This window comes from Entelurus aequoreus, linkage group LG27 (genome assembly GCF_033978785.1).
Source record: "Entelurus aequoreus isolate RoL-2023_Sb linkage group LG27, RoL_Eaeq_v1.1, whole genome shotgun sequence".
Lineage (NCBI taxonomy): Eukaryota > Metazoa > Chordata > Actinopteri > Syngnathiformes > Syngnathidae > Entelurus > Entelurus aequoreus.
Genome location: NC_084757.1, coordinates 9,706,915 through 9,719,996, shown reverse-complemented (window position 1 = coordinate 9,719,996; position 13,082 = coordinate 9,706,915). Strand labels below are relative to the sequence as shown.

Sequence of the window (13,082 nt, the reverse complement as noted above, 5' to 3'; positions counted from 1 at the left end):
ATTGTAAAACTTTATTAACACTACATAGATGTAATAAGTTATTACAAAACTTTATTAACCGTACATAGATGTAGTAAGTTATTATAAAACTTTATAAGTTATAATACAATGTTTAGTTTTGCTTGCATTGATCAAACACGCAAAGTTTTACCTGAAAGGAGCACTCATAAAGCGTTTCTGGCCTTGTATTAGAAATGCTCATTCTTGTCTGGCAGACAACACGCTTGCAAACAAAAGAAAAAACATTTTCTTCCGATTTAATGAACTTTATCTTCAAGTATTCTTCCACAACAGAGACAATACATCTTATAAAACATCTGTTAACTGGCTCTACCTGTGCAGGTACACAATGAGCTTGTCCAGGGTGGGAAAGAATGCGTCTTATATACACAAATACAAGGGGGTGTGTGTGGGACCCTAAATAATGCTCTACTTGTCACAGCAAGTGTGTGGTCCACACACCTGTGTGTGTGGTCCGCACACACACACCTGTGCGTGTAGTCCATGCACACACACACACCTGTGCGCGTAGTTCGCAAAAACCTGTGCGCATGGTCCACACACCTGTGCGCGTCTTCAACACACCTGTGACCTGGGAGCAGCCTGGAGCAGCACACTGCCAACAGTTCTTAGGCTGGGGCCAACAGTTCTTAGGCTGGGGCCAAAGTGGGAGCAGCGCTGGCCAGCGGCAGAGTGGCCATGTTGGAGGGTGTGACGTCCATCAGGTCTTCTCCTTCGGTGGACGACTTCTCTCTGACTGAACCTGAAGGCAAGGAGGAAGAGTCAGCTCTGTTATCATCATTATTATTATTGTTGTTATTACTTTCATTATTATTATTGCAATTATCATCAACATCATTATTATTATTATCATCATTATTAAAGTACATGACTTTTAATGAATACACATTTGAAGTGATAGAGTAGCAAACACACTAAAGTACCTTTGTGTGATAATGTTTGCTCCTTTGGAGTACAAAGCCTTTTATTGACACTTATGGAACAGAATCAATAACATCTGTATATACCATCATATATATCAGACCTGGACATTCTGCGGCCCGCGGGCCGCATCCGGCCCTTTGTGCGTCCCTGTCCGGCCCGCGTGAGGCCAATTATAAATTACAAAATAAATTTTAAAAAGTATCTATGTCGAGTGTGCAATACAACGGTGCTGCTTTTGTTTTGAAAATCGTTATTTGTATTACTTCCGTGTGGACGTATGCGTGATTGTGAGTGAATGTGAACAACTGCAATTACAAAATAAAGTTGAAAAAACATCTATGTCCTGCGCGCAATACAACTGTGCTGCTTTTATTTTGAAAAGTATTATTTATGGGCGTGTGTCCGTGTGTAACCTGCGAGTGAAGGTGCACATGCAGCGACAAGTGATGCACGGTTTACACCCGAGACGCCAAAAAGAGAAAAGTTGATGAAGAATGGCGTGTTTTCAACAAGACATGAACTGCAAAGCAACGTTCCCTCTACGGTGCGTGCCTGCGCAATTGCGCACTGCTCAAGCGTCCGCTGCGCGCAGCAAGTATAAGCCGCGCACCAAATCAAATCCCATCTGAATTATAAACAAAATAAACATATTTATTCTATGGAATTTTGCAATGCAACTTTAAGTGACAGTGACAACAAGCGGCCCTAACGGTGTTCGTCAACACCGTTCAATTGAACACCGTTCAATTATTGTAACGTCTATCGAGATGCTTCGAGGACAGGAATTATATCGATCACTTTATTGAACAAAACCGTTTATATTTGGACATAACCACACCAAAAACCTGAGTAAAACAATTCTATCTCGAAAAACTAGTCATTTTCTGCCGTACAAACAAGGCCAAAAGCAACTTGTCATCTGTCACCAACACGCATAGCACTAAACCACTGGTGCGTTTATGGCCACACAAAAAGTCGGACAACTCAAACACCACACAAAGTTACACTATGACTCCTCAGTCATACGTGTGCTTATTTTACTGTCATGTATTATTAATGTTAATTTATATATATTAGTCATGGAATGCTGTTACACACACTATGTTGAAGTATTACTATTATTATTATTATTTATCTTACGGTATATATCAAAAATAATATTGAGCAAAATTTAATTGAAATATTGTCGATGTGGCCCTCCAGCAGTGCTCGGGTAGCTCATGCGGCCCCCTGTAAAAATTAATTGCCCACCCCTGATATATATCATCGTATATACCGGGGGTCGGCAACCCGCGGCTCTAGAGCCGCATGCGGCTCTTTAGCGCCGCCCTAGTGGCTCTCTGGAGCTTTTTTAAAAAATGTATGAAAAATGGAAAAAGATGAGGGGAAAAAAATATTTTTTTTGTGTTAATATGGTTTCTGTAGGATGAAAAACATGACACAAACCTCCCTAATTGTTATAAATCACACTGTTTATATTAAACATGATTCACTGATTCGAGTATTTGGCGAGCGCCGTTTGGTCCTACTAATTTTGGCGGTCCTTGAACTCACCGTCGTTTGTTTACATGTATAACTTTCTCCGACTTTCTAGGAGGTGTTTTATGCCACGTCTTTTTCTGTCTCATTTTGTCCACCAAACAAAACGTTGTGCGTGAAGGCACAAAGGTGAGTTTTGTTGATGTTATTGACATGTTTGGTCACTGCATGACTGCAAGCTAATCGATGCTAACATGCTATTTAGGCTAGCTATATGTACATATTGCATCATTATGCCTCATTTGTGGGTATATTTGAGCTCATTTAGTTTCCTTTAAGTCCTCTTAATTCAATTTATATCTCATGACACACTATCTGTATGTAATATGGCTTTTAATTTTTTGCGGCTCCAGACAGATTTGTTTTTGTATTTTTGGTCCAATATGGCTCTTTCAACATTTTGGGTTGCCGAACCCTGGTATATAAAACCCCGTTTCCATATGAGTTGGGAAATTGTGTTAGATGTAAATATAAACGGAATACAATGATTTGCAAATCCTTTTCAACCCATATTCAGTTGAATATGCTACAAAAACAACATATTTGATGTTCAAACTCATAAACTTTTTTTTTCTTTTATACAAATAATAATTAACTTAGAATTTCATGGCTGCAACACATGACAAAGTAGTTGGGAAAGGGCATGTTCACCACTGTGTTACATGGCCTTTCCTTTGAACAACACTCAGTAAAGGTTTGGGAACTGAGGAGACACATTTTTGAAGCTTCTCAGGTGGAATTCTTTCCCATTCTTGCTTGATGTACAGCTTAAGTTGTTCAACAGTCCGGGGGTCTCCCTTGTGCTATTTTAGGCTTCATATTGCACCACACATTTTCAATGGGAGACAGGTCTGGACTACAGGCAGGCCAGTCTAGTACCCGCACTCTTTTACTATGAAGCCATGTTGATGTAACACGTGGCTTGGCATTGTCTTGCTGAAATAAGCAGGGGCGTCCATGGTAACGTTGCTTGGATGGCAGCATATGTTGCTCCAAAACCTGTATGTACCTTTCAGCATTAATGGTGCCTTCACAGATGTGTAAGTTACCCATGTCTTGGGCACTAATACACCCCCATACCATCACACATGCTGGCTTTTACACTTTGCGCCTAGAACAATCCAGATGGTTGTTTTCCTCTTTGGTCCGGAGGACACGACGTCCGCAGTTTCCAAAAACAATTGGAAATGTGGACTCGTCAGACCACAGAACACTTTTCCACTTTGCATCAGTCCATCTTAGATGAGCTCAGGCCCAGCGAAGCCGACGGCGTTTCTGGGTGTTGTTGATAAACGGTTTTCGCCTTGCATAGGAGAGTTTTAACTTGCACTTACAGATGTAGCGACCAACTGTAGTTACTGACAGTGGGTTTCTGAAGTGTTCCTGAGCCCATGTGGTGATATCCTTTACACACTGATGTCGCTTGTTGATGCAGTACAGCCTGAGGGATGGAAGGTCACGGGCTTAGCTGCTTACGTGCAGTGATTTCTCCAGATTCTCTGAACCCTTTGATGATATTACAGAGCGTAGATGGTGAAATCCCTAAATTCCTTGCAATAGCTGGTTGAGAAAGGTTTTTCTTAAACTGTTCAACAATTTGCTCACGCATTTGTTGACAAAGTGTTGACCCTCGCCCCATCCTTGTTTGTGAATGACTGAGCATTTCATGGAATCTACTTTTATACCCAATCATGGCACCCACCTGTTCCCAATTAGCCTGCACACCTGTGGGATGTTCCAAATAAGTGTTTGATGAGCATTCCTCAACTTTATCAGTATTTATTGCCACCTTTCCCAACTTCTTTGTCACGTGTTGCTGGCATCAAACTCTAAAGTTAATGATTATTTGCAACAAAAAAATAAAGTTTATGAGTTTGAACATCAAATATGTTGTCTTTGTAGCATATTCAACTGAATATGGGTTGAAAATTATTTGCAAATCATTGTATTCCGTTTATATTTACATCTAACACCATTTCCCAACTCATATGGAAACGGTGTTTGTATATCATCGTATATACCATCATATGTATCATCGTATATATCATATGTATCATCGTATATACCATCATATGTATCATCGTATATACCATCATATGTATCATCGTATATACCATCATATATATCATCGTATATACCATCATATGTATCATCGTATATACCATCATATATATCATCGTATATACCATCATATGTATCATCGTATATACCATCATATGTATCATCGTATATACCATCATATGTATCATCGTATATACCATCATATGTATCATCGTATATACCATCATATGTATCATCGTATATACCATCATATATATCATCGTATATACCATCATATGTATCATCGTATATACCATCATATATATCATCGTATATACCATCATATGTATCATCGTATATACCATCATATATATCATCGTATATACCATCATATGTATCATCGTATATACCATCATATATATCATCGTATATACCATCATATGTATCATCGTATATACCATCATATATATCATCGTATATACCATCATATGTATCATCGTATATACCCTCATATATATCATCGTATATACCATCATATATATCATCGTATATACCATCATATGTATCATCGTATATACCATCATATATATCATCGTATATACCATCATATGTATCATCGTATATACCATCATATATATCATCGTATATACCATCATATGTATCATCGTATATACCATCATATATATCATCGTATATACCATCATATGTATCATCGTATATACCATCATATATATCATCGTATATACCATCATATATATCATCGTATATACCATCATATGTATCATCGTATATACCATCATATGTATCATCGTATATACCATCATATATATCATCGTATATACCATCATATGTATCATCGTATATACCATCATATATATCATCGTATATACCATCATATGTATCATCGTATATACCATCATATATATCATCGTATATACCATCATATGTATCATCGTATATACCATCATATATATCATCGTATATACCATCATATGTATCATCGTATATACCATCATATATATCATCGTATATACCATCATATGTATCATCGTATATACCATCATATATATCATCGTATATACCATCATATGTATCATCGTATATACCATCATATATATCATCGTATATACCATCATATGTATCATCGTATATACCATCATATGTATCATCGTATATACCATCATATATATCATCGTATATACCATCATATGTATCATCGTATATACCATCATATGTATCATCGTATATACCATCATATATATCATCGTATATACCATCATATATATCATCGTATATACCATCATATGTATCATCATATATACCATCATATGTATCATCGTATATACCATCATATATATCATCGTATATACCATCATATGTATCATCGTATATACCATCATATATATCATCGTATATACCATCATATATATCATCGTATATACCATCATATGTATCATCATATATACCATCATATGTATCATCGTATATACCATCATATATATCATCGTATATACCATCATATGTATCATCGTATATACCATCATATATATCATCGTATATACCATCATATGTATCATCGTATATACCATCATATGTATCATCGTATCATCATATATATCATCGTATATACCATCATATGTATCATCGTATATACCATCATATATATCATCGTATATACCATCATATGTATCATCGTATATACCATCATATGTATCATCGTATCATCATATATATCATACCATCAATGACTGTGCAAATGTGAATGTTTTCTTTAGGCAGTTGTCATAAATCTCAACCAAAAGCAATCAAAAGTTTTAGCATCATACAGATTCACCATTCATTACTGAATATGACTCATCCAGTCACCACTGAATGTGACTTTCATCCATTCATTGAGTCATCACTCTGCAGGGCTTGTAGCACGTTAGCTCAACAACAGATTAGAGATGATTGACCAACTCACCGCTCTGCGTAGAGACGATGATGCAGTCGTCATCATCTTCTGTGTCAGCTTGAAAACCGTCAGCCTCCTCCGCCTGAAGGGTGAGGAGCACGTCAGAGCAGGTGACGGCCATAACCGCAGAGGTCAAATGTGGCGTTTCCCGCTCATGCTAGAGGTCAAATGGGGTGTTACCCGTTCATGCTAGAGGTCAAATGTGGTGTCATGTTAGAGGTCAAATGTGGCATTTCCCGTTCATGCTAGAGGTCAAATGTGGCGTCATGTTAGAGGTCAAATGTGGCGTCATGTTAGAGGTCAAATGTGGCGTCATGCTCGAGGTCAAATGTGGTGTTTCCCGCTCATGCTAGAGGTCAAATGTGGTGTTACCTGTTCATGCTCGAGGTCAAATGTGGCGTCATGCTAGAGGTCAAATGTGGTGTTACCTGTTCATGCTAAAGGTCAAATGTGGTGTTACCTGTTCATGCTAAAGGTCAAATGTGGTGTCATGCTAGAGGTCAAATGTGGCGTTACTCGTTCATGCTAGAGGTCAAATTTGCGTCATGCTAGAGGTCAAATGTGGCGTTACCTGTTCATGCTAGAGGTCAAATGTGGTGTTACCTGTTCATGCTAAAGGTCAAATGTGGTGTCATGCTAGAGGTCAAATGTGGCATTACCCGTTCATGCTAGAGGTCAAATGTGGCGTCATGCTAGAGGTCAAATGTGGCATTACCCGTTCATGCTAGAGGTCAAATGTGGCGTCATGCTAGAGGTCAAATGTGGCATTACCCGTTCATGCTAGAGGTCAAATGTGGCGTCATGCTAGAGGTCAAATGTGGTGTTACCTGTTCATGCTAAAGGTCAAATGTGGTGTCATGCTAGAGGTCAAATGTGGCGCTACCTGTTCATGCTAGAGGTCAAATGTGGCGTCATGCTAGAGGTAAAATGTGGCGTTACCCGTTCATGTTAGAGGTCAAATGTGGCGTTACCCGTTCATGTTAGAGGTCAAATGTGGTGTTACCCGTTCATGCTATAGGTCAAATGTGGCGTCATGCTCGAGGTCAAATTTGGTGTCATTCTAGAGGTCAAATGTGGCATCATGCCAGAGGTCAAATGTGGTGTTACCTGTTCATGCTAGAGGTCAAATGTGGCATTACCCGTTTATGCTAAAGGAAAAATGTGGCGTCATGCTCGAGGTCAAATATGGTGTTACCTGTTCATGCTAGAGGTCAAATGTGGCATTCATGCTACAGGTGAAATGTGGCGTCATGCTAGAGGTCAAATGTGGCGTTACCCGTTCATGCTAGAGGTCAAATGTTGTGTTATTCGTTCACGCTAGAGGTCAAATGTGGCATCATGCTAGGGATCAAATGTGGCGTTACTCATTCATGCTAGAGGTCAAATGTGGCATCATGCTAGAGGTCAAATGTGGCGTTATTTGTCCATGCTAGAGGTCAAATGTGGCATTCATGCTAGAGGTCAAATGTGGCGTCATGCTAGAGGTCAAATGTGGCATTCATGCTAGAGGTCAAATGTGGCGTTGTGCTAGAGGTCAAATGTGGCGTTGTGTTAGAGGTCAAATGTAGCAACATGCTAGAGGTCAAATGTGGCATCATGCTAGAGGTCAAATGTGGCATCATACTAGAGGTCAAATGTGGCATCGTGCTATAGGTCAAATGTGGCGTCGTGCTAGAGGTCAAATGTGGCATCATACTAGAGGTCAAATGTGGCATCATGCTAGAGGTCAAATGTGGCATTCATTCTAGAGGTCAAATGTGGCGTTGTGCTAGAGGTCAAATGTGGCAACATGCTAGAGGTCAAATGTGGCAACATGCTAGAGGTCAAATATGGCGTCATGCTAGAGGTCAAATGTGGCATTCATTCCAGAGGTCAAATGTGGCATTCATTCTAGAGGTCAAATGTGGCATTGTGCTAGAGGTCAAATGTGGCAACATGCTAGAGGTCAAATGTGGCAACATGCTAGAGGTCAAATGTGGCAACATGCTAGAGGTCACATGTGGCGTCATGCTAGAGGTCAAATGTGGTGTCATGCTAGAGGTCAAATGTGGCATCATGCTAGAGGTCAAATGTGGTGTCATGCTAGAGGTCAAATGTGGCGTCATGCTAGAGGTCAAATGTAGCGTTACCCGTTCATGCTAGAGGTCAAATGTGGCGTCATGCTAGAGGTCAAATGTAGCGTTACCCGTTCATGCTCGCTGCAGCGCTTCATGAATTTGGTGATAGACATGCTGCCGGCGCTCTTCCTCTTGTTGGAGGCGGCCCAGGTGGCGGAGGAGGTCTGGGGCGTGCTGGGGGAGTTCCCCCGGGAGCCCGTGGCCACGTGGTTCTCTTCACGGGAGGACTCCTCTCGAGCGCCGCAGGTCAGGTAGGACCAGTGGCACGGCACAGGCAGAGTGTCCAGGGAAAAGCGAGTCAGCACGTCAGCGTGAACGTACCAGCAGCAGCGTCTGTAAGTGGAGCGCTTCTCGTACACGGCGTTGGTCTTGATCAGACGCTTCACCTTGATCCTGCAACACACAACGTTCGCACACCTTATCAACAGCAACAAACATTATCTTCAGCAACAAACATTATCGCCAAACATTATCTTCAGCAACAAACATTATCTTCAGCAACAAACATTATCTTCAGCAACAAACATTATCGTCAAGTATTATCCCCAGCAACAAACATTATCCCCAGCATCAAACATTATCACCAGCAACAAAAATTATCTTCAGCAACAAACATTATCCCCAGCATCAAACATTGCCAGCAACAAACATTATCGTCAAGCATTATCCCCATCAACAAACATTATCCCCAGCATCAAACATTATCGCCAGCAACAAATATTATCTTCAGCAACAAACATTATCGTCAAGCATTATCGCCAGCAACAAATATTGTCAGCTACAAACGGTATCACCAGCAACAAACATTATCGTCAAACCTTATCTTCAGCAACAAACATTGTCAAACATTATCTTCAGCAACAAACATTGTCAAACATTATCTTCAGCAACAAACATTATTGTCAAACATTATCTTCAGTAACAAACATTATCGTCAGCAACAAACAGTATCGTCAAACATTATCTTCAGCAACAAAAAGTATCGTCAAACATTATCCCCAGCAACAAACATTATCGTCAGCAAAAAACATTATCGCCAGCAACAAACATTATCACCAGCAACAAACATTATCGCCAGCAACAAACATTATCGTCAAGCATTATTGACAGCAAAAAAAACATTGTCAAGCGTTATCAACAGCAACAAACATTATTGCCAGCAACAAACATCATCGTCAAACAACAAACATTATCGCCAGCAACAAACATCATCGTCAAGCATTGTTGACAGCAAAAACATTGTCAAGCATTATTGCCAGCAACAAACATTATCATCAGCAACAAACATTATCGCCAGCAACAAACATCATCGTCAAGCATTGTTGACAACAAAAACATTGTCAAGCATTTTGCCAGCAACAAACATTATCATCAGCAACAAACATTATCGCCAGCAACAAAAATCATCGTCAAGCATTGTTGACAACAAAAACATTGTCAAGCATTATCGCCAGGCACAAACATTATCGCCAGCAACAAACATTGTCAAGCAATATCGCCAGCAACAAACATTATCCTCAGCAACAAACATTATCGTCAAACATTATCACCAGCAACAAACATTATTGTCAAGCATTATTGACATCAAAAAATATTGTCAAGCATTATCAACAGCAACAAACATCGTCAAGCATTATCGATAGCAACAAACATTATCTTCAGTAACAAATATTATCGTCAAGCATTATCCCCAGCAACGAACATTATCCCCAGCATCAAACATTATTGCCAGCAACAAACATTATCGTCAAGCATTATCGCCAGCAACAAAAATTATTGTCAAACATTATCTTCAGCAACAAACATTATTGCCAGCAACAAACATTATCGCCAGCAATTAACACCTATACTATGTCTCGTGGATCCAGACTGAAAATTCTGAAACTCCAATCCTTGTGTTAACACACATTCTACACAACCCAGACTGTGCATTGACACACATTCTACACAACCCAGACTGTACGTTGACACATCAATCCAGACTGTGCGTTGACACATTCTACACAATCCAGACTGTGTTTTGACATGCGTTCTACACAACCCAGACTGTGTTTTGACACGCGTTCTACACAACCCAGACTGTGTGTTGACACACGTTCTACACAACCCAGACTGTGTGTTGACACACATTCTACACAACCCAGATTGTATGTTCTGTAGATCCCCATCATATCAGTTCCTAAATGTGATCGAAAGGATTTAAGGTGCACTACACAAAATAAACATAACGTTATTAATATCACAGTGATATACAGATTCCATTAAGAAAAAATCCTCAAAACAGCCCACTACCTATAATATGGACTTTTTAAACATCAGATCATTGTCTCCCAAAACCTTTTTAGTTAATGAAGTCATTAGAGACAACAATTTTAACGTCATTGGTCTCAGTGAAACTTGACTAAAACCAGATGATTTGTTTCCTCTTAAAACATCTCCTCCTAACTATACGAGTGCACATGTTGCCCGTCCCCTTAAAAGGGGTGGAGGGGTCGCACCAAAAAGAGGATCGCAAAGCCAAGTGCGGTTGTGGGATCTGAGCCGAAGATGTCGTTGTGGCTTGTGCAGCCCTTTGAGACACTCAAGGGAATATTTGGGCTTCAATCTAAAAGATCAACATTAGCTAATCAACACGGACAAAAGAGCCAGTATGCTCAGACTGTTGGAAAGCGATGGCACAAAAACTTTTTTCTTGAGTGTACGTTAACAATAAATGTAAGAATCCAATCAATAGGTGATTGTGCAACAATATGAGAAGAGGAATATATTCCAAAATGATTCACTGTTACGGCCCTCTTGGCAGCCATAACTGCGATGTGGCCCTCAATGAAAACCAGTTGGACCCCCTGGTCTTAGAGGTGTAAATGTGTCCTGACTGGTGATTGGATGAGCACCAAGTACGGCAGGAAGAGAGAGAGAGAGATGCTGGGTGTGCGTAAGGAAAGAACACGGTGGAACAATAATAATATGTTTTAGCGTTTTAGTTAAGTGATTATTGATCAATCAACCCCACGACAGGAAAAAGTAACAACATTTTAAACACTTACAAAACATTACAACTTTGTAGCATTTCCTTGATGCAAATATCAAGTATCATGGTCTCACATGTTTAATGTGTCAGTTTTTCCAATACCGTGCAATCCTAGGACCTTAAACCGAGTATTATTAAAGACTTGGTTTTACCGAGTGGGAACGTCCGCGGAGTTCTCTGGACTGGACAGTTCTGTGGACAACATGGAGGACGAGGTCTGCCGGCGACAAAACTCTTGAAACTCGTCGATGATGACTTTGCTGCTGTTCATGTTTCCGTGTAGCAGCGGCAGCAGCTGACCGAGCACTGAACACAAGTTGACCCAGACACATTCACTTCTCCTGCACGTTAGAATGATGTAGAACCATAAAATTCATACATTTCTGCCTTTGATCATCTGAGCTGGGGCTGGCGTCCGCCTTGACTAAAGGTTGGATGATGCAGACGGCGTAGGACTGGAGGAGGTCAGAGGAGGGCGCGTCTCCCCCTTCCCAGACGCAGCCCCTCACGACTGGCTGCAACACCCTCATCTTGTTCTTGGTGGACATCAGCTCATCCCACTCCCTCGCTTTCACTTTCTGTTGCAGTTTCTGCTTCTCCAGGTCGCCGCCCTCCTGCGGAGCAGAAAGTCAGGAGGGGAGGAAGAAAGCAGCAGATACCACCGTACCTCTTCTTCCAGCGCCCCTTCGTCGTCTGAGAGGTAGCCGTGAGGAACCAAGAAGCCGTCGTCCTCGTCCTCGTCCTCCTCACCTCCTTCCTCCTCGTCCTCCTGAAAGAGGTCATGCCTTTAAGTGTATTGATCTCCACATCCTGATCAATGAACTCACCCCTTCACTGTGTGACAGGGACTCTCCAGGCTCCTCTTCCTCCCATTCTTCATCGCTGTCCACCTCATAGTCCAACAGGTCCTGACAGTCAAAAATGCTTTGTGTCACAAGAGTCATTGAAAACTCAATAAAAGTGGAATTAACAAATGTCAAATTGATCTTTTTTAATCACAGAATGAAGGTGTATCATTTCTTTATGTGTGAGTTTTTGTATTTCTACCCTTCTTGAGACATCAACAAGGAAAAGTAGCTTCCATATGAGGAGGTGTGAACAAGTTAGGACCGAAATCATGGTCCCAATACGGAAAACCATTGCATCTAATAGAGAATGTCTCATTTGCACCCCTGCTGGTGAAATCTATCAAAATTAGGGTGGTCCCAAAAAGGAGGGATTTTTTAAAAGTTTAAAAAATTGTTTAAGTGCTCCCCCTCTGGTCAACATATGTAATAACAAGTGTGTGTAAGAAATTGAAATGCGCCCCCTTTGGACAAAATGTATTAAAAAAATAAAATAAATATGTATATAGAGACATACTGTAATAAAGTAAATAATGAACATTAAAAATCAATTACAAACAAAAAATAAAAACAATTTTTTTTTTTTACTAGCAATCGGAGTGTTGCTGGTT

General features: G+C 40.2%; 1 protein-coding gene across 3 annotated transcripts in view; it reads right to left on the bottom strand.

The window, feature by feature from the left end:
- Positions 1-208: 208 nt before the first annotated feature.
- Positions 209-13,082, bottom strand: part of chaf1a (chromatin assembly factor 1, subunit A (p150)) — a 33,325-nt gene continuing 20,451 nt past the window's right edge. The window contains exons 10-17 of one of the 3 annotated variants that reach the window (XR_009824752.1): positions 12,454-12,534; positions 12,294-12,395; positions 12,006-12,240; positions 11,779-11,932; positions 8,664-8,988; positions 6,488-6,560; positions 544-763; positions 450-462 (exon numbers count right to left, since the gene is read on the bottom strand). Coding sequence is in view for 2 of the 3 variants with exons in the window: in XM_062038684.1 (XP_061894668.1) it covers positions 651-763; positions 6,488-6,560; positions 8,664-8,988; positions 11,779-11,932; positions 12,006-12,240; positions 12,294-12,395; positions 12,454-12,534 (1,083 nt within the window). In the remaining variant the exon portion in view is untranslated. Of the gene's footprint in view, positions 764-6,487; positions 6,561-8,663; positions 8,989-11,778; positions 11,933-12,005; positions 12,241-12,293; positions 12,396-12,453; positions 12,535-13,082 lie in introns of all 3 variants that reach the window. The other 2 variants (XM_062038684.1, XM_062038683.1) reach the window with 2 other exon arrangements.